Below are 18586 nucleotides of genomic sequence, written 5' to 3' on the forward strand. Positions count from 1 at the left end.
GAGGAGGAGGATCTACTGGTGGGCGGCTGCCTCGGCCGGCGGTCATCTCTTCTACCTTTGCCATCAGGTGTCTGCGCGGAGCTGCGGCGTCTCCGGGAGACCACAGGGGCTGCCACCCGCGCGCACGCACCGCGGCCGGGCCGTTCCCGGAGTCGCGGATCCCACCGACCCGCCGGCCCCCCAGCCACCCTGCAGGACACCCCTGCAGGGCCCGGGTCGCGGACACCTCCACCTTGGCCTTTGCCTGTCGGCTCCTTCCGGCTTGCCCGGCTGTAAGTCCTGCTCCAGCCGGTGCCCACGAGGTCTTCGCGGGAGCTCTGGTCCTCAACTTCGCCTCTCGGATTTCCTGTGCTGGGGTGCTGACCCCGTGGATATTTCTGCACGGCTGCAGCGATCGGACTGCCCTTTTGTCTTTCCTGCGTGACCTCGGGGCAGGCCCTGGTGCAGAGCGTCGCCAAGGACGCCGGGCGGGAGGCGGGATTGCCGAGACATCCTCCAGCGAAGTGCATGTGTGTTGGCAAACCATCCTTGGCAGCCGGGAGACCGCGAGGACGGCTCGGGGCTGCGGCGGGGCTGCGGGCGGGGGAGAGGCCGCGTGAGTGAGCGCCGCCCCGCGCCCCCCGGGGGCTGCGCGTCCGCCCCGTGCGCCCCCGCGCGCCATGCCCAGTCGCCCGGCGCGCTCCGCTTCGGGCCCACAGGGCTCCTCCTGCGCCTTCTAGCTTCAGGGAGCCCACACTCATCCGGGGCCACCATTTCTGCTGAGCTCCGCTCTTCTGCCTCGTACCCTCTCCCCAGTGGAATTGGATTTGCAGAGGGGTGCGTGGGATCAGAGCACTCCCCTCCCCCTCCCACTCTCCCCTTGCAACCGGCCCCTGCATTTTCGCGGTCGTTGGAAGCCCTGGCGCCTTTACCGCCAAGTTGATCCTTAGGAGACGGAAGACGCGCGTGATCGCCCCCTCGGCCGCTCTCGGGGTCTCCTTGCAGCCTGGGCCAGGCCCTCTGCTCTGCAGGACCTGAAGTTGCTCAAGGAGCGCCTGCCCTGCCAGAGGAGGGTGGAAGAGGGAGCTGGGAGGCGTGTGTGCCTCTCTCGGCTCTACTGCCCTGAATATTATTACTGTTCCATATTATTTTGTGCACATCTCCCTGGGCACGCCGGGCGCTGAGCCTCCGACCGTGCAAGGGTCGCTCGGAGCAGCAAGCTATTAGAGAAACCCCTGGCGCCAGCGGGCGAGGAGGCGGCGGCGGCGGCGGGGGAAGATGCGCGGCGTTGGCTGGCAGACACTGCCCCTGTCGCTGGGGTTGGTGCTGGCGATCCTGAGTGAGGTGGCGCCGCAGGCGTGCCCGGCGCAGTGCTCCTGCTCCGGCAGCACGGTGGACTGTCACGGGCTGGCGCTGCGCAGCGTGCCCAGGAACATTCCCCGCAACACCGAGAGACTGTGAGTATGCGCTCTGCGCTCTCTCCGTCGGGGTCGCGCACCTCCTGCCCCCGGACCGGAGGCACCGAGCGGCGCCGGACCTGTGCCTGGCGCAGCCCTCGCTCCCTCTCCTGCACGCGCGCAGCGGAGGTGGGCTCTCCGGGAGGGCACTGCCCAGGGAGGGGCGGGTCCGCGGGCGGCGGCGCTCGACGCCTCGCTCCCCACCCCCCGCCCCCGGCGCTGGTCCCGCCACTCGAAGCCGCTTGCGGGCGCCTTTTCGGGATCTAGGGAGCGGGGAGGTGGGGGACAGGTACTCTCGGATAGAGAGACGCGACTTAGTTCCTGAGACTCCGCCAACGCAGTCACCTTGCGGTTGCTGTCGCGGCCGGGTCTCCATTCTTGTCACCCGGGGCTGGCGAGGAGGGGACGCGGCAGGGGGTTGGTTCAAAAGAGGGAAAAAAAAAAAACTTCCGCCCTCTGGCTTTTTGTCGCCTCGCTGGGGACGAAGTGAGGGGAGAAGGGGTAGTTGGGGGCGCCCAGGGGCGTTTCTCACAGGCCAGGAGGGAGCCGACGCCTCGCGCAGTGGCCACGTGTAGCCCCCCGCGACTCTCTGCCCTGCCCCCTGCTTCTGCGGGGCGGCAGCGGCGAGCCCGAGGTACTCCTCGGAGCGAGGGACTGCGGCGGACGACCGTGTCCCGTCCTTTCGGCGAAGTTAGCCCGCCGAGCCGGTGTGGCTGTGTCGGCGACCCCGTGGCGCTGGGCTTGCCCCCGCCAGCCCTCCGCCACCTCCCGGGCGGTGTCTGCGCCCCTGCGCACAGCTGCAGCTCGTGGCCTCTGCCTCTTCGCGCTCCGCTGCCCGCACGCCTCCCGGGGCTCTGCGAGTCTCTAATGAAGAAGTAAACGCAGAGCCGGCGTGGACGGCCCTCGCGCTCCTGGCGGGGCGCTTCCCGAGTTCAGGGAAGTGGAGCATGGAGGCCGTTCTCTTTGTGAGCGCCGAGGCCGCCGGGCGCGCTCCGCTCTTGCGGTTGCGCGTGGGCCCCGCGGGCGCGGCGAGCGCGGGGCGAGGCCGCCGGGGGCGAGCGGTCCTGGACTCTGCTTCCGCGGCCTCCTCGGCCCCGGGGTGGCGGGGCTTGCGGTCTCGGAGAGGGCGCCCTCAGACCCGCAGGGCTGTACCCGCGCCCTCCGCAGCGCCTGGAGTCTCCCTTCCTATCCTGCCCATTTCCTTGGCCGCCAGAACGCCCAAGGTGAGCCCTTTCTTCCTTCGCAAAGGCTCTTCTTCTCCCCCCACCCACGCCCCAGGCCACTGGGTCCCCCCTCATTCCTTTCCGTCTCTCTCAGGTCCTCAGTCCTGGACGAGCCGGGGTCCCCCACGAGGGCTGTCTAGAGAAGACGTGACCCACCTTTGTCCCTGGTGTGTGGGGGGGTCGAGGTTCCAGTTAAATAGTCGGTGAAAGACCCCAACAATTTTAGGAAGAGCTCAGTGGCACTTTGCTCAGAGTGGAGAAGCGGATTGGAGAGACAGAGAGGCAATGCGGGATTCAGCTTTAGCATTCGTCATTTCATGCTGTTCAGAAGAGTCTAAAGTTTAAGCACTAACGTATCTTACCCAACAAAAAAGGAGTGTACTCAGAGCGGGGGAAATGGCCATTGAGTTTCAGATTTTCGGGAAAAAAAAATCCTTAGAAAGGAATCTATATAAAGAGTTGTCAGAAAACAGTTGACTCAGCGCTGGCTTACGAAGTTGTGTCATTGACGAAGTAAGCTCTTCAAATAGATTTTTTCAAACATGAAGTTTTCAAGTCAAAGGTAGGGAGAACCTGCTTCCACGAGGGAGGATCTTCAGGCTCCAGCGAAACCTGGTTTTAGTTGAAATGATTGGAACCAGGGCAAGTTTAGATCTTGACCTGAGATGCCAGAGAAGGGGAGTTCGACTCTTGAAGGCAAAGTGGTGCTGAAATCTGAACAAAAGTGTCAGGGCCTGAATCCCATTTCCAGTATTGCCCCCGCCCCCCGCAGTTTCCCCTTTGCCTTCGCAGTGGGGTTCCCGGAGCTGCCTGGGAGTTTAGTTTTCCTCCAAAGGTAGGAAGGTAAACGCCTAGGAATGCAATCCATGAAATGCAGTTTTCCTGATGGCACGCTAACTTTTTTCTTTGCCTTCAGAAGTTTAGCCACCATGCTACCTAAGGTTAGCATTCGGATTTTAAAAATTTCCTCCTGAATAGGGTGAAAAAACTGTTCCTTTAACGTCTTGAAGGGAACTTTTTGGGGGTGTGTCTAACAAGAACAGTGAAAAAAGCAGAATACCTGTGAAATGGATGGACACATCCTTATAAGTACAAAAATTGAAAGCGCTTCCATACACACAAGAGACACACAGGAAAAGAGAATTTTCCGTGGTGGCATAACCACCTCATGTTCCTGTCTTTGCCAGCAAACACGAGCTTTGCAAACTGGCTAAGAGTCACGCTAAAAACATTGTTTTCAAAGTTTGCTCCCTCTCTGTCCCAGGGACTCTGTTCTGCTAACTGGGCTAACGTTTCAAGCTCTAAGTTGCTTTAAGTTTTGCTTAACCAGATAGTGAGAGAAATGCAACTTTCATTTTCTGCTTTTCTCATAGGGATTTGAATGGAAATAACATCACGCGGATTACGAAGACAGATTTTGCTGGCCTTAGACATCTGAGAGTTCTGTAAGTGTGTTCTTCCTCTGTATTTTGGAGATAGATTTTTTTTTTCTTTTTAAGGTTATATATACTGATCTCAGTTCTTAAAACTGGTCTAGTGACTCAAACACAATTTCATTTAATGTGTTGATTACTTTTATTTATCATTGCAATTCAAATTTTGATTAAAAGTTGAATTTTTAAGATGGGATTCATGCCATAGAAACAGTATTGCCGAAATGATCTTGAATCTTTGTTACACCATAACCTAAGTATATGTATAAAAATGTAATTACTTTCATGATATGAATATGTAATCTGAGACATTTGATACTTTTAGTATTTGAGATTAACTAGAAAAATAAATCTGAGTTTTCTTATTACTAATATGGAACAGTTCACAATTTATGAGACTAATAACATTTAGGTATTATTTCTAACATTAAACTCAAGCAATATAACTTTTCGGTAGTTTTTGGTGAAAAAAAGTGTATTGGTCATATTTTGGGCTAAGTTGCTTGTATCTTATATGAGTATCTGGTAGCTTTTATAAAATTACTACAATATGATTAGTTCCTTAATTAGTTTCACTCACAACTAATTTAACCCACTATTACTTGAGAGTAATATGTAAAATTGTTTTTACCCATAGGCGTGTAAACTTTTATATCTCAAGGTCATATACTTCTGATGACTGTGAACTTGTTCACCTCTTGGGATACATTTTGGCCATTATGATGTCTTCCCATTGCTGATGTGTATCTCTAAGTCAAAACTGAAGTATGCATGTGATGAGTTACTGTTTATTGATTCTTTAGTTAAGAACTCAGTGGAAAATCAGTCTACCAAAAAGCAGATATCAAAGCTGCAGCATCACAGATTGCTCTTTAGAAATATTATAGTTTAAGGTTCAGGATTTTGTCTACTGAATTTTGTGAGAAACTATCACTATTTTCTATGCAAGATTTGTGATTTGGATTCTATTTCCCCTCCTTGAGTTTTCTCAAATGTATCCTCAGTCATTTTGATGCTGGATCTTAAACCAGAACAAAATTTAACTTTATAAAGGGAAGGTGGTTACAAGTTTCAAGTTGCTGAATTGAAACTTTCTCAGATAGTGAGTGGTGACTTTAAGAAGCATGTTATATTTTGCATTTCAGTCAGCTTATGGAGAATAAGATTAGCACCATTGAAAGAGGAGCATTCCAGGATCTGAAAGAACTGGAAAGACTGTAAGTATTTTTAATTCCAGACTTATGATAGCATAATTGTAATTTTTTTCAAGTGCTTGAATTTTTAAGGATCATGTCTTCAGTTTCATGTGTGAACTTTTGAAAGTTTACCAGAAAAGGAGAGTGAATAAGTGGTGTTCAGGCTGTTTATAACAAGTAGAATTTCTGGATAAACAGCAATAGGTTGTAATCAAACTCAAAGTAATCAAAATCACTTTTCTGAAACATTTATTTCCTGATAACCATTGCTTTGTTACTTAAAGATGTACATTTTTAAAAATGTTTTCCGATAATTTGTGTTTGCTGATGTAAGAAGAACTGTCATAATATTTTGCATTAATGGTATATTATAAAAAAGAGAAGTTTTGCTACTCCTGTAGTTATTTTGATTTCCATGCTGTTGCTTTGTGTTTCATTAGTGATATTTGAAGACGTATTTTAAATTCGTACTGGTAAATATTTGCTTTTTGATATTTAACACTTAAGGTTAAAATTGTTGATAACTGCTACTTAAAATTTTATTTCATTATACTATGATAGCTTTCTAAATATTTATTCTGGAAAAAAGAAGTTAAAGATCTTATTAAAACAAGAACACTGTTACTGGTGTGGTCATTTAACATTGATCCTTCTTTTTTCCTAGATGATTAAATATAGATATTGGATATTAAAATATGTTTTTTAGACACAATATCTCGTGGATGGATCTACATTATTTGAGGACATGTGTGTGTATGTGTGTGTGTGTGTTTTTTATGGTGTATGTCTACACATTGCAAAACTGTGTCTGAAATAATTTGGAAACATTGTAGACTTTGTAATTTGAAGTATGAATTCCATGTTTCATATGTCTTGAATACTTGCATCTGATAGGTTTGCATTCCAAGGGCAAGTAAAACTCTATTAAAAGTAGCAACAATTACTTTAATAAGTTTCTATGCCTGCTTTAATAGTCAGTTTAGGTAAAAAATAAAGTTAGTATTTAAAACAATGAAATATTATGTCATTTTAGGTAAAACACAATAGAATCACTGGGCCCAAGGGCACAAGTTAACTCAGTGCAATTGTCTATAAGTGGAAAAATGGCTTGTTAACTTCTACCATATTTGTAAATACATAGGCCACATTTTCACCACCTCTAGTAAAATGCAGAATTGTCTATTTTATTGTTAAAAACTGTTCATGATATATATTACAACATGGAGAACATAATGATTGAACTAAAAATGCGTTTAAACTCACTATTTGAGCCAGTTTTGGGAGAAATAAAAACAAGATATACATTTGATTTTTTAATAAAGCCTATACATTTATAATCTAAGTATATATAAAATACTTTGAAAATATTTATTCTTTGATCTCCTTCTTAGGGTTTCATGAATAGTTTAACTCCTGGTGAGTAACTCATGCTATTTTTAACCCACCCATTAAAAATGCATTAATTTAAATGTTTGGTAAGATGAATAGATCATTTAAATTGCCATTTAAACATTAACAGTGTTTCAGGAATAACTTCTGGTCATTAGATAGAAATACTTATGTGTTTCAACATCCAAATCATTGAAGGAATCTTGTTGGCTTTTCATGCAGATTTTATTTTGGTTCTACTATAGTTTTCAATATTTTTAGGAATAGTAGAGCAAAATAAACTTTGTTGTCATTTTTTTTTAAGCCACCTCAGAGTACCATTTGAACTTTCATTTTGAATAAATTAACTTTTCCTAAAAATTATTAACCAGGATGATCAGAAATTCTATTAGAGTTGTGAGTAGGTACTATTTTTTGCCTTTTGCTTTTCCTGGGAATGTAGCTTCAACTCAGAACAGTTTTCTATTCTACTCAGTCAGATGTTTCAGAGTGGGAGGAGGATTTGTAATTTTGAATGAAAACTAATATATATGCAGGACTTCTTTAAGTCTCCCCAGCTGTTGGCCGAGAGCAAATATTTCATATTTGTGAGGAAAAGCTGAGAAAATTCCTTTTGTTTACAACTGCCAAGTCCATCTGATGGAAGCACATTGTTATCTGACAGCCAATTCATCTCCTTGGGACTCTGGAATTCAAAACCATTTCTTAGGAACATTGTGGATACACTTTTCAAATATTTATTTTTTAAAATACATTAAATGGCAGGGCAGTTTTGCTAAAGGGTGAATTCGTGTTTTTGTGAAACCATTTTACATTTTGTTTAGTCTGCATTTTAAAAATAAAAATTAAAAAACTGCCAGGAACATAACAAGTTCCTATGACCTGTGGTATATAGATCCTTATTCTAGTCAGTGTCATTAACATCACAAAAATTGCTTGCTTTTTCAGAAAGCTCCAAAGGAAAATGTGAGAGATAGGAAGTAATCAATGAATTAACCTTTAACTATGCATTTTATTTAAACTTAGGTGGTGGTAAACACTTTAGATGTGGAAATTTAACTTGTAATTCTAAATTATGAAAAGGTATATAAGTGCAGGTCTGTGTTGGATATGCCATTCATACAATGAAGAGTGACTTAATTTTCATTCCTTGTATGAAGAACAAAACAAACATGTTAGTTTTTATTATTTTGTATATCATGGTTCTAAATTACTTTTATTTTAAAGTGATAAAATTAAAGCTCTTTTACGATTATTTAAAAGTTACTTTTTTTCTTCTTATTTTATGTTGGTGGAGTTTCAACCTGATCTACCAAAAGAAGACAAATCTGAAAATAGAAGATTTGTGCCTTTTTAGAAATAAACATTTTTCTTTTTGAAGCCTTGGAAATTTTATTGTATTTGACAAGCAGAGACAGAGGAGAGAGAGAGTGCACACGGGAGAGAGCATTCCCATCTGCTGGTTAACTCCCAGAATGCTTGCAGTGACCCAAGCCTGGAGCCTGTAACTCAATCCAGGTCTCCCACAAGGGTGACTGGGACTCAGTTACTTGAGCCATCATCTGCTGCCCCCAGAGTTTTTATTACTTGGACGCTGGCATTGGGAGAGGAGCTGGATTCAAACCCTGGCACTCTGATATGGGATACAGGTGTCCCAACTGGTGTCTGAACTACTAGACCCCAATTTTTTTATATTAATTTGAAAGAGTTGTACAGAGAGAGAGAAGGAGAGAGAGAGAGAGAGAGTGCGCAGAGGTCTTTGATCTACTGGCTGACTCTCCAAATGGCTGCAGTAGCCAGGTCTGAGCCAGGCCAAATCCGTGAGTCAGGAAATCCATCCCAGTCTCCCTCATGGGAGACAGGAGCACTAGCACTTGGGCCATTAGCTGTGGCTTTCCCAGGTGCATTACCAGGAAGCTGGATAGGAAGCAGAGTACCTGGAATTCTGCAGAGGACTTCTGCTGGCTTGCTGAGTGGCAGTTTAGCCCCTGGACCACAGCACCAACCCCCTGCCACAGCTTTGAAAGAAAAAGGGTCACATTAAATTGAATTGAATCTTAGCATGGAATGGGAAAGTCTTTATCAAATAAATCAAAGAACTGTAGGTAGAAAATAATGATACTTTCCACTTCAAATCATGGATCCATTACAGAATTGTCAGAAAAGATGTCAAGGAGTAGTAGGTGGATGTCAAAATCCTTCCTCACTGTCTACCTCCTTCCTTCCTTCCTTCCTTTCCCATTAGGGCCTCCCTTTCTTCCTCTCCCCTTCTTCTGTCCCTCTTATTCCTTTGTTCCCCTCCGCTCTGTCACTCTCCTCCCCTTTTCCTTCACTCCTTTTTTTTTTTCTGTTGTATAGAAAACAGCATCAGATGACATGATCATCCACAGAATGTGGTTATGAGTCACTGCAAAAGGAATAAATTTGAGTTCTGCCTACACACCACAAGCACACATTACTTCCTGTTTTGACAGTTTGTTACAATACTCACAGACCTAACATGTGCAATGGCAGGTTTTCTAGGGTACTCTACCACCAGCAGTACCTGTTTATCTGGGCTGCAAACAGTGTCTCACAGGGCACCTTGTTGAGATGGTGTTGACAGTTCTCCTATTACTTAATCAAAATGTTCCAATGAAATCTAATGTGGCTAAATGATTCAGGAAAAATTCGTTAAGGAAAAATCATCTACAGGTACACTACAGTGAAGAATCAGAACATGTATGGAATACACTTTTTTTTTTTACATTTTCTGAGGGTACCTACTTGTGCCTATCTGCAGTTAAATTCTTCATGTAAAATACTAATGCAGAATAGTTCTCATCTGATATGTAATGTCCTTGAGTGTTTGAAAGTCACATGGAGACCCAAAAATTCTGTGGGCTGGTGTGAAATGCTGTTGTTCACTTGTTGTTTGTGGGAAACGCTGAAGTCATTAGATCCTGCTTTATGGCCTTTTATGGGGATCCAGGGTACTTCAGGATTCCATTAGTGAAAATCATCTTCTCGTTTTGCAAATTCCTTCATGACAAAAAACCAAGAGTGTGAGAACACATTTGATATGTTTTAGCATTGTCATTATTAGGATGTTTTGTTACTGACTTTATAACTGCAAAAATTAAATGCATGCATGCTTAGATTGTGTTAGACTCAATAACATGCCATGAAAAAGCTTCCTAGCTTTGTAGTTGGTTTTACATGAATATCGCCATCACCTTATAGTCTTGTATTAGGGAGATTACAGAGGTGATTAAAACATGTGGACCCTTCATTTTTCTTACTTATAATGAATGAATGTGTACTTTTACCATCAATATTGCCTTAAATTCTTCATTTTCAAATCTTCCAATTTGAAATGACATCTTTCTTCCTAGCTTTGTAGTTTGATACTTGCTTGACCATTTAGTCCTGAAAATATCATTATAATGGGGTGGAGCCATGTGCAGAATCCTGGAAAATAAGCTGGCTAACTTAAGACATTTGAAAATTTTCTTCAAATTGATATAAAGGAAATTCTCTATTTAGAGATGTCTAGATCTGTTTTTATAAAGGAGACCACATTTGCAAAAAGACCAAACTCTCAGGTGAGGATAAATAAAAGGCATTTTTATTTCTCTGTAAAGGGGCTTCTGATTTAATTCTCCCTGCATTCACAAACCATTCTTAAGTTGACAGGGTGAGGCTGGAAACTCTGACAGTCTAAGGCTTTTGTTGTTGGTTGCTACACATGAGTTCAGGTCAAGAGTATGTGGTGGAACAGGTCTGGAGGAAAATGCTGTTTATCCTCTGTTCTTCAAGGATATTGAGAACCCCTCTTCTGACTAATCCTACACGTTATAGGCAGCACCTAACACTTACCTTTTCTTAATGTGAGGGCAGATGAGCAGTACTAATCTCCATGGGGAGAAAGCAAGCCCATCTCAGAAGAATTGTGCTCTGCTATCTTTGTATCTACGTTCAAAGTCACTGCACTCATCTTCTTGGAAAGTCTCTTTAAAAATTAGAGCTGAGTATGCACATTTCATAAAATAAAAATGCTCTACCTTATATGCTATTAAATGTCAGTTTTTCTCACCTACTTAGAAGCAGCATGGACTCCTTTGAATTATGTTTTCTGACTGTGGCCCTTGAAAGCTTTAATGCAAAGGAATTACTGCAAATTTAGCATAACAGTGAATCTCTCTGAGACAGTTTCTCATGCAACTTTTTTTTTGTTTTTTATGGGCCTGAAGTTGAACAGTGATGGGAAGACCCCATTTGCTCTTTGTGGACTGTTTTACAAATTCTGAAGCAGCGAGGCTGTTTATTTTTCCCACATCTGTTTTGGGCTCATCCTTTGTGGTAGTGTTTGCTGGATGCTGTGTCCTTTCTGTCTCCCCTGAAATGAGTGGTTTAGTTTGCACTGTTACATTGTATTTGTCGAAGCAGCCGAATGTCAAATATTTTACACTGACTTCTGTCTTTCATTGCTTTTGGATACTTTTCTGCTTCCATTTTAGCCTTCTGGACTGACTTTCACAACTTTGCATGCAGTAAAAGACTCCTCTGCATGGGCTTCATATATATATTGCTGTTATTTTTCAAAGCAAGATACAGCTGCTGGATCAGAAGGAGCTATCAGGGAGAATGTGTTCAGAATGGAAATCCAGGAAAAACAGGGCTGATTTGGTATTACAAAAATGGGAATATTGCTTTATAAAGTTTACAGGAAATTACTAGGCTGTTTTCTTTCTGTGTCCTCTGGATGAAGGTAATCCTGGAGCGCTGACCATGTGCTGCTGTTTTCGGTTCTGGCAAGAGAAAGTGGGCTGGGAATTATCCAGATGCCCTTGTTTTCTTCAGGCTTTTTTATAATATTCTCCGTTGGTGCTTGGTGTCCCAGGAACACCAGGCAACATGCCTTCCAACCAACTTCTCTTCCCCCTTTGAAAATCAGAAACATTAGATAAGAGCGGCATCAGAAAACGTTGATTCCAATTCCACTGTGAAATCTTTTTTATTAAAAGACTTATTTATTTATTTGAAGGAAAGGGATGGTGGGGGGAGAGGATGAGAGAGAGAGGAGGAGATCTTTCTGCCATCTGCTGGTTCACTTCCCAGCTGTCCACAATAGCCAGGTCTGGCTCTGGCCTAAGCCAGGAGGTAATATCTGCTGCCTTCCCAGGTAAGTTAACAGGAAGCTACATTGGAAGCAGAGTGGCTACAGCTGGAACTGGCATTCTGGTATGGGATTCCAGCATTGTAAACAGTTGCTTAATTGGATGCGCCACCACGCCCCCTCTCCCCAACCTTCCTTGAGGCACTGATCACATCCCTTCATCTTTCAAAATTACAATGTTCTCATCTTTAAAACAGGAATTATTGGGGTTGGCGCTGTGGTGTAGTGTGCTAACCTGTCCCCTGCAACACTGACAGCCCATATGGGCACCTGCTAACATGGAAAGCAGTGGAGGATGGCCCAAGTACTTGGGCCCCCAGACCCACGTGGGACACCCAAAAGAAGCTCTTGCCTTGTGGCTTTGGTCTGGCCCAGCTCCGGCTTTTGTGGCCATTTTGGGGGTGAATCAGTGGATTGAAGATCTCTCTGTCCCTCCTCCTCTCTGTAACTCTGCCTTTCAAATAAAATAAACAAGTATATCTTTAAAAAAACAAAAGCAGGAATTATTATGTCTTTTTTTAAAAAAGATTTATTTATTTTATTTGAGAGGTAGAGCTATAGACAGAGAGAGGGAGAGAAAGGTCTTGCATCTGCTGCTTCACTCCCCAAATGGCTGTGACCGTGGAGCTGGGCTATTCCAAAGCCAGGAGCCAGGAGTTCTTACAGGTCTCCCACGTTGGTGCAGGATCCCAAGCACTTGGGTCATCTTCCACTGCTTTCCCAGGCTGGATCAGAAGACGAGCAGACAGGACACAAACTGGTGCCATTATGGGATGCTGGCACTGCAGGCTGAGGCTTAGCCCTCTGCGCCACAGTGCCGGCCCCAGGGATTACTATGTTTTATAGTGGCAATATATGAATTAAGTATGATAAAGGGGATAGTTTTACAAAATTCCTGGCACCCAGCACTTGAAAAATGATTAGGCATTTCAGCAGAGCTCTCTTATTTCTTAAGAGATGAGTTTAGGAATTATTTCATCTTATCTGCTATTGCCTATATATAATAGATATGACTTTTATGAATATATAATTGCTATCACCTTTATTCTGATTTTATTTTTTGAAGAGACTGAAGAAAGTACAGCCCCCCTCATGTTTTGTTTCAGAGTATTTCTCATAATCTCTGTGGATATGTGTGGAAATACCAAGAAATAATGGCCCCAAAGAGGAAGGAGCATTTTTATTAATGAGTTGACCTCTCTGACATGGGATAGGATGAAATTTTCGTTGGGAACACACTGAAAACACAATCTTTATTCATGTACTACAAGATAAATGATCACATATTTGCTTTAGAAATGGTAGACTTGGAGCTGATGATTGATTCAGCAGTCAGGTCACCACTTGGGATGCCCACATCCCATCAAAGAGTGCCAGGTGCGAGGCTGGGTTCCTCTGCTTCTGATCCAGCTTCCTGCCAGTGGACATCCTGGGAGGTGGCAGGTGATGGTTCAAGTGTGTGAGTCTTGTAACCCACATGGAAGACCTGGCTGGAATTCCCAGGCTCTTAGTTTCTACCCCTGACTGATGACTTTTTTTTTTTAAGATTTATTTATTTATTTGAAAGAGTTACACAGAGAGAGGAGAGGCAGAGAGAGAGAGAGAGAGAGAGAGAGAGAGAGATCTTACATCCAATGGTTCACTCTCCAATTGGCCGCAATGGCCAGAGCTGTGCCAATCTGAAGCAGGGAGCCAGGAGCTTCTTCTGGGTCTCCCATGTGGGTGCAGGGGCCCAAGGACTTGGACCATCTTCTGTTGCTTTCCCAGGCCATAGCAGAGAGAGCTGGATCGGAAGTGGAGCAGCCGGGTCTCAAACCGGCGCCCATATGGGATGCCAGTGCTTCAGGCCAGGGTATTAACCTGCTAAGCCATAGCCCCGGCCCCGTGATAGGCTTTTTAAGGCAACATTTATTGAAAGCTTTTCAAACCAAGCATATGGCTAAAATACCTTATATTTACAATGACATAGAAATATGAAGTATCCATTTTTCACTGGCTTTGATAAAAATGTTTTCAATTTATATTTTGAATTGAACAGAAGGTTGTAAATATTAATTGAATTGAGGTGAGAGTGGAAAAAGATAAGAGACTGTAACCTCTACCAAAGGACAAGAGTCACAGGAGCAGCTGGCAGATAATAATTTAAAACAATGCTTGTCAATAATGCTCAGGCTGCCCTTTGAATTGAGGTTGTTTAGAATCAGCATTTCAGAGGCCAGTGGTGTTCAATACAACACAGAAGATCACTCATCCCTCTGAAAGTCATGCTCAAGAATTAGCTGGTATTGTGGAAAAATTAACAGGGATCTGTTTTCATCTTTGCCCCAAGAAAATGATATTTTAAACATATACACTACCCACTGTTCTGAAACAATAAATTAGTACCCAGTGAATTCTTGAACAGATCTGGGATTGTGTGGCCAAATTTCATCTAGGGTGATGACACAGGAGCTAGGTGTCATTATACCTCTGTTATCTCTCGACACAGTTGAGTGTCCTTGTTCTGAACAATGCGCAATTGACTTACCTGGTCTGTTTGATAGAGCTAATTTATGTTGGTCCCCATAAGTCATCCTCTGTGGTTTATAAATTCACTCAATACTGTTTTCCTATTATGGGACCATCACATTTTAACTTCAGCTCCTTCACATTAGACCACCTATTATGCCGGTACAAGTCTTATCTTCAAGCCACTAAGTGATTTTTTTTTTCCTGGCATTAGGAGCAAGATTACTTTTTCTGTGGCTCTATTCAGTAATTGTTATGCACCTTAATAATCTTTAAAGTAACTATAAATTTTATAAAGTATTCTTCAATTTAAAGTTTCAATTTTTGGTTATTGTACTAGAATATATCCTTAAAAAGTTTTTCATTATTGGATACTTCGGAAGAATTTCTTTTTATTTTAATGTCTGTATGTCCATTTAACCTTAGTACTGATGGGAGAAAGAACAGTAGCCAAAAGTGTTTTATACTTTAAAAGGAAAAACAGCAATTTTTACTGTTTCATTTTATTTACTTATTTTGCTATACATATTGCCATATCACCAACTGTTATCTGTATTCTTTGGTGTAATACTACCTTTGTTTTATGCTTGCACAGAAATGTATTTTGGTTTGTTTAGACATTAAGATCATAATAACTTTCCTGAAAGTGACAAACCACTTGAATTCAGAGAAAAATGTCCATGTATTTTTCTTTTCCTTTTGGTATTTTAAATAAGTGTTTGCAACACCAACCCAGTTTTCTCCTTAAATTAAACTTGATGTTTTATTTTCAGGTGACTAATTCATACATATGTATGAAGTGAACTACATAAAACTGTTTTTTTTTTTTTCCCAAGGAAAGAAGGGTAAAAAGGAAGGTTTCAGAATTATACCATTTTGAATTATTGTTGCAAGTGTTTAGACTTTGTTTATTTGAGAGAGCTGATTCAGACGGTCTGCTCTGGGCTCCTGCCACCTGCATCCAAGTCCTAGCTGTCTTTGAGCTGAATGGGTGTCCCCAGAAACGCAGAGAGAATTGCTCTGCCTCTTGGAGATGTTGTTAATAGCAGATGACTCCGATAAAGCTTTCAGAACAGTGACCATCACATAGGAAGCTTAATCTGTTAGCTATTACCTGTGGAGGGAATGTGAAAACGGTAATAATAATGTAAAAGATAATGATGGCACCAATCTGAGATACTTCTTTTCTCACCATATATGAAATTACACTTTTGTAGGACCCTTACTATGATAGCTAGTGGCAGCTCTAAATCACTTATATGTTTGAACTAGTTTAAAAATACTGAATGCTTTGTAGCTTCTTGGTGATGTTGAAGTTGTATGGGGTAGGGGTTGAAGGCAAGGAGGTTGTTGGAAGGGGAAGAATGTAGCTGCTGTCTTAGGCACATGAAAGCTGGTTTGATGGTGAGCCTCTCATTGGCTAGAGTGTGGCATATAACCTAAGAGAAGTTCTGGCATGTACCGGGTCACTGATAAATTATATCAAAAATGCAACGAGATCATTCTCTTCTTATGCAACATTTCCGAAGAATCTACTAAGTGTTAGGGAAGGCTAGGAAATGCTGAGTGAGAGCAGACTGCTCTCTTTGCCTTTTGATGGGGTCTAAAAGCTGGGTGCCAGAGAAGAAGAGAGGGAATACCAAAACCTGGGCTTCCTGCTTGAGCTAACACCCTACCGGGAAGGACATCAGTACATGAATAAACACAATTCAGGGTAAGAGACCTTCAAATGCTGTGGCAACACAACCAAGTGAGGCCATAACCGTGTAGGACTACCTGGAGAAGGTTCAGAGAGGATTCTAAGTGGCATTGGAGAAAAGGGAGCGGCTGCATACAGACCCTGCCTCCACAGGGCTGAGCCCCTGAAGGAGCATGCCTGTTGTGACTGGAGCACCGCAGATGAGGAGTGTTATTCTGATGGTTTGGACCAGATTATGGAAGCCCTATTTCTGCTGTTTTAGAAATTGAAATGGGATCTTTGGACAGTGGGGGTCCTTCCAGAAGTTGTTGCTTTTCTAGGAAAATTGTCTTGTGAATACGTTTAGGCTACCTTTTTGAGAGAGAAATATAACCAAGTCATAATTAAACTTATTTTATTGAAATAGCTTAATAGGTGACTCTGGAAGTTACTCCTTCCTCAGAATCATGCTCAGCAGAGAACAAATTAATAAACTTTTGGTTTTGCTTTAAATCTAATCTTCTTAAGTATTGTGTTCATAAAAATTAATGTCAGTGGGAAGTAAATTTGCCCTTCCACCAGTAATTTTACTATTTGCCCCCATTTTGTCTTGGCATAAATTTTTACTAGTGTACGTTTTATTAAGTGCTGAGAATGTTTTGTAGTTCCCAGTTTTTTGTAGTGGGAGTTTATGTAGTGAAAGTATGGTTACCATCACCACCCTATGTGTTTGAAGATTTGGAGGAAATTCTGAGTTCAGTTGCTCCAGTTTCTCACCTAATATAGGATTTCCTTTTATTACATCCTTTGCAGGAAAAAACAATCCCGTAGCCTCTGCCAGAACACAGAGTTGAAAGTTTTCTCAAGGCAGATCATTCTATTTGTTAATATTTCTAAGTCTTACAATGGTTTTCCTTTTTTATCTACTTTCTTGGAATTTGCAGTCACTGGTCCTGTTTCTGTCCTGTAGATGCTAAATGAGTACCGTTCTGCTTCTAACTGATGACCCTTTAAATACATCTAGGCTAATACAGTCTCTTTTCCTGTCCCTTCACATTTGTCTTCAAGACTTAACAAATAGCTCTGGTTTCGTCAGGGTGACATGAATTCTTGGATTTGTTTTTGCTCCTTGAGAGCTAAACCATCATTTGTGTGCAATTTACATCAGCTTGTCATTATTTTATTTAGATTGAGAAAAGCAGAGACATAGACAAATTATTTTTAATTGTTAAATTCTACACTTATGACAGATGGTTTAGGCCTATTAGAATATCAGAATAAGATTTTTTCCCCCATTCTTTATTTCATGGTCCAAAAGAACTTTGTTACATAACATCAGGGCTTCAATTGAGTTAGAGTTGCGATCAAGCTCTTCTCTAAGACATTGAGAACATTCCAGTATCACCTAAACGTTTGAAAACATTTAAACCATTTTTGACACTGTTCATTGTACCTCTGAACCTCAAATTCAGTTAAGAGTTGAGGGCTGTGGTTTGAAGTTTGAACTCTGTTGACTTTCTCCTGATTTTTGCTTGTAGGGACAAATCATGTGATACTTTCTCACATTTTCCCCCCATCTAAATGAAAATGTAGCAGAATTGAAATTTCTATTTCCCTACAATGCTTTGCCTAGAAATTTAGGCCATTTGGGAAGTATGAATTTTTTTAAGGTACTAGTGACTGTGGTCTTTTCTGTTGCTTGTTAAAGTTGGCTGTCAGACTTGAGTGAGCTTCATGAAATCTTTTATCGTTGTGTATATTCTGGTTGACTGATGCGGCACAGAATTTGAGTTTAAAGTGTAGGCTCCAGTAATCATCTGAGTAAGCATAATAGAAAATTGCTTTAAAGAGTCATGCAACAAAAGGTGTAACCATGTTTTGATTTGCAATGCTTGAGTTCTTTTCAATGTCATTTCATTCTTCCCTGAAATACAGGATGAGGCATAACACTACCAAATCACAGTCTCATTGTTGTGTATTTTCTGTGTAACATAAGCTTTGTTTTTGTTTTCTCAAAAGGCGTTTAAACAAAAATCACCTTCAGCTGTTTCCTGAGTTGCTGTTTCTTGGGACTGCGAAGTTATACAGGCTGTAAGTAGATGCAAACAGTTATTGTTGCTTTGGGTAGTCCTCGTGCTTTATTAAGTGTGTTTTGGATCTATTTCCTTGTGTGTTCCTGGAATGTACTCACCAACAGATTAATGGATTAAAGCTTTGCTTTTTTGTTGTTGTTCCTTAAGGAAATTTATGATTGGTTTTCCAGTGGTTCATTTTTTTTTTTTTTTTACTGTGCTCAGTGGCTTATGTATGTGTTATTATAATCGTATTATTTTAGCTTACTTTTTCTGATTACCCAGTGATGGTGAAGTGTGCGTACTTTCTGGAAATGTAAGTTCTGAGAGGAAAGTTGCTACTGTGCTTCCTTTCAAGAGGAAGCTGGCATGGTTTCTTCTACAGTTGTGGTTCTTAATGTCAGCTTTTTGGTATTGTTTCTGTACTCTAGTAGTAGTGTTTATTAGTCTGAAAATATTATTATAAGGTATTTAAAGAGAGCAGTAAATCTCT

At 42.4% G+C, this 18586-nt stretch overlaps 1 protein-coding gene and 1 pseudogene across 4 annotated transcripts in view; one reads left to right on the plus strand and one right to left on the minus strand.

The window, feature by feature from the left end:
* Positions 1–644: 644 nt before the first annotated feature.
* SLIT2 (slit guidance ligand 2) overlaps positions 645–18586 on the plus strand; it is a 397114-nt gene continuing 379172 nt past the window's right edge. For all 4 annotated transcript variants that reach the window (XM_051830459.3, XM_051830475.3, XM_089326979.1 and 1 more), the window contains exons 1-4: positions 645–1436; positions 4033–4104; positions 5238–5309; positions 18041–18112. In XM_051830459.3, coding sequence (XP_051686419.1) covers positions 1258–1436; positions 4033–4104; positions 5238–5309; positions 18041–18112 — 395 coding nt within the window. In that variant the 5' untranslated portion in view covers positions 645–1257. The remainder of the gene's footprint in view (positions 1437–4032; positions 4105–5237; positions 5310–18040; positions 18113–18586) is intronic.
* The window catches only part of LOC138848671 (ribosome production factor 2 homolog pseudogene), a 120226-nt pseudogene continuing 119997 nt past the window's right edge, over positions 18358–18586 (minus strand).

Source organism: Oryctolagus cuniculus, chromosome 2 (assembly GCF_051225735.1).
Source record: "Oryctolagus cuniculus isolate XC-2025 breed Fujian yellow rabbit chromosome 2, ASM5122573v1, whole genome shotgun sequence".
NCBI lineage: Eukaryota > Metazoa > Chordata > Mammalia > Lagomorpha > Leporidae > Oryctolagus > Oryctolagus cuniculus.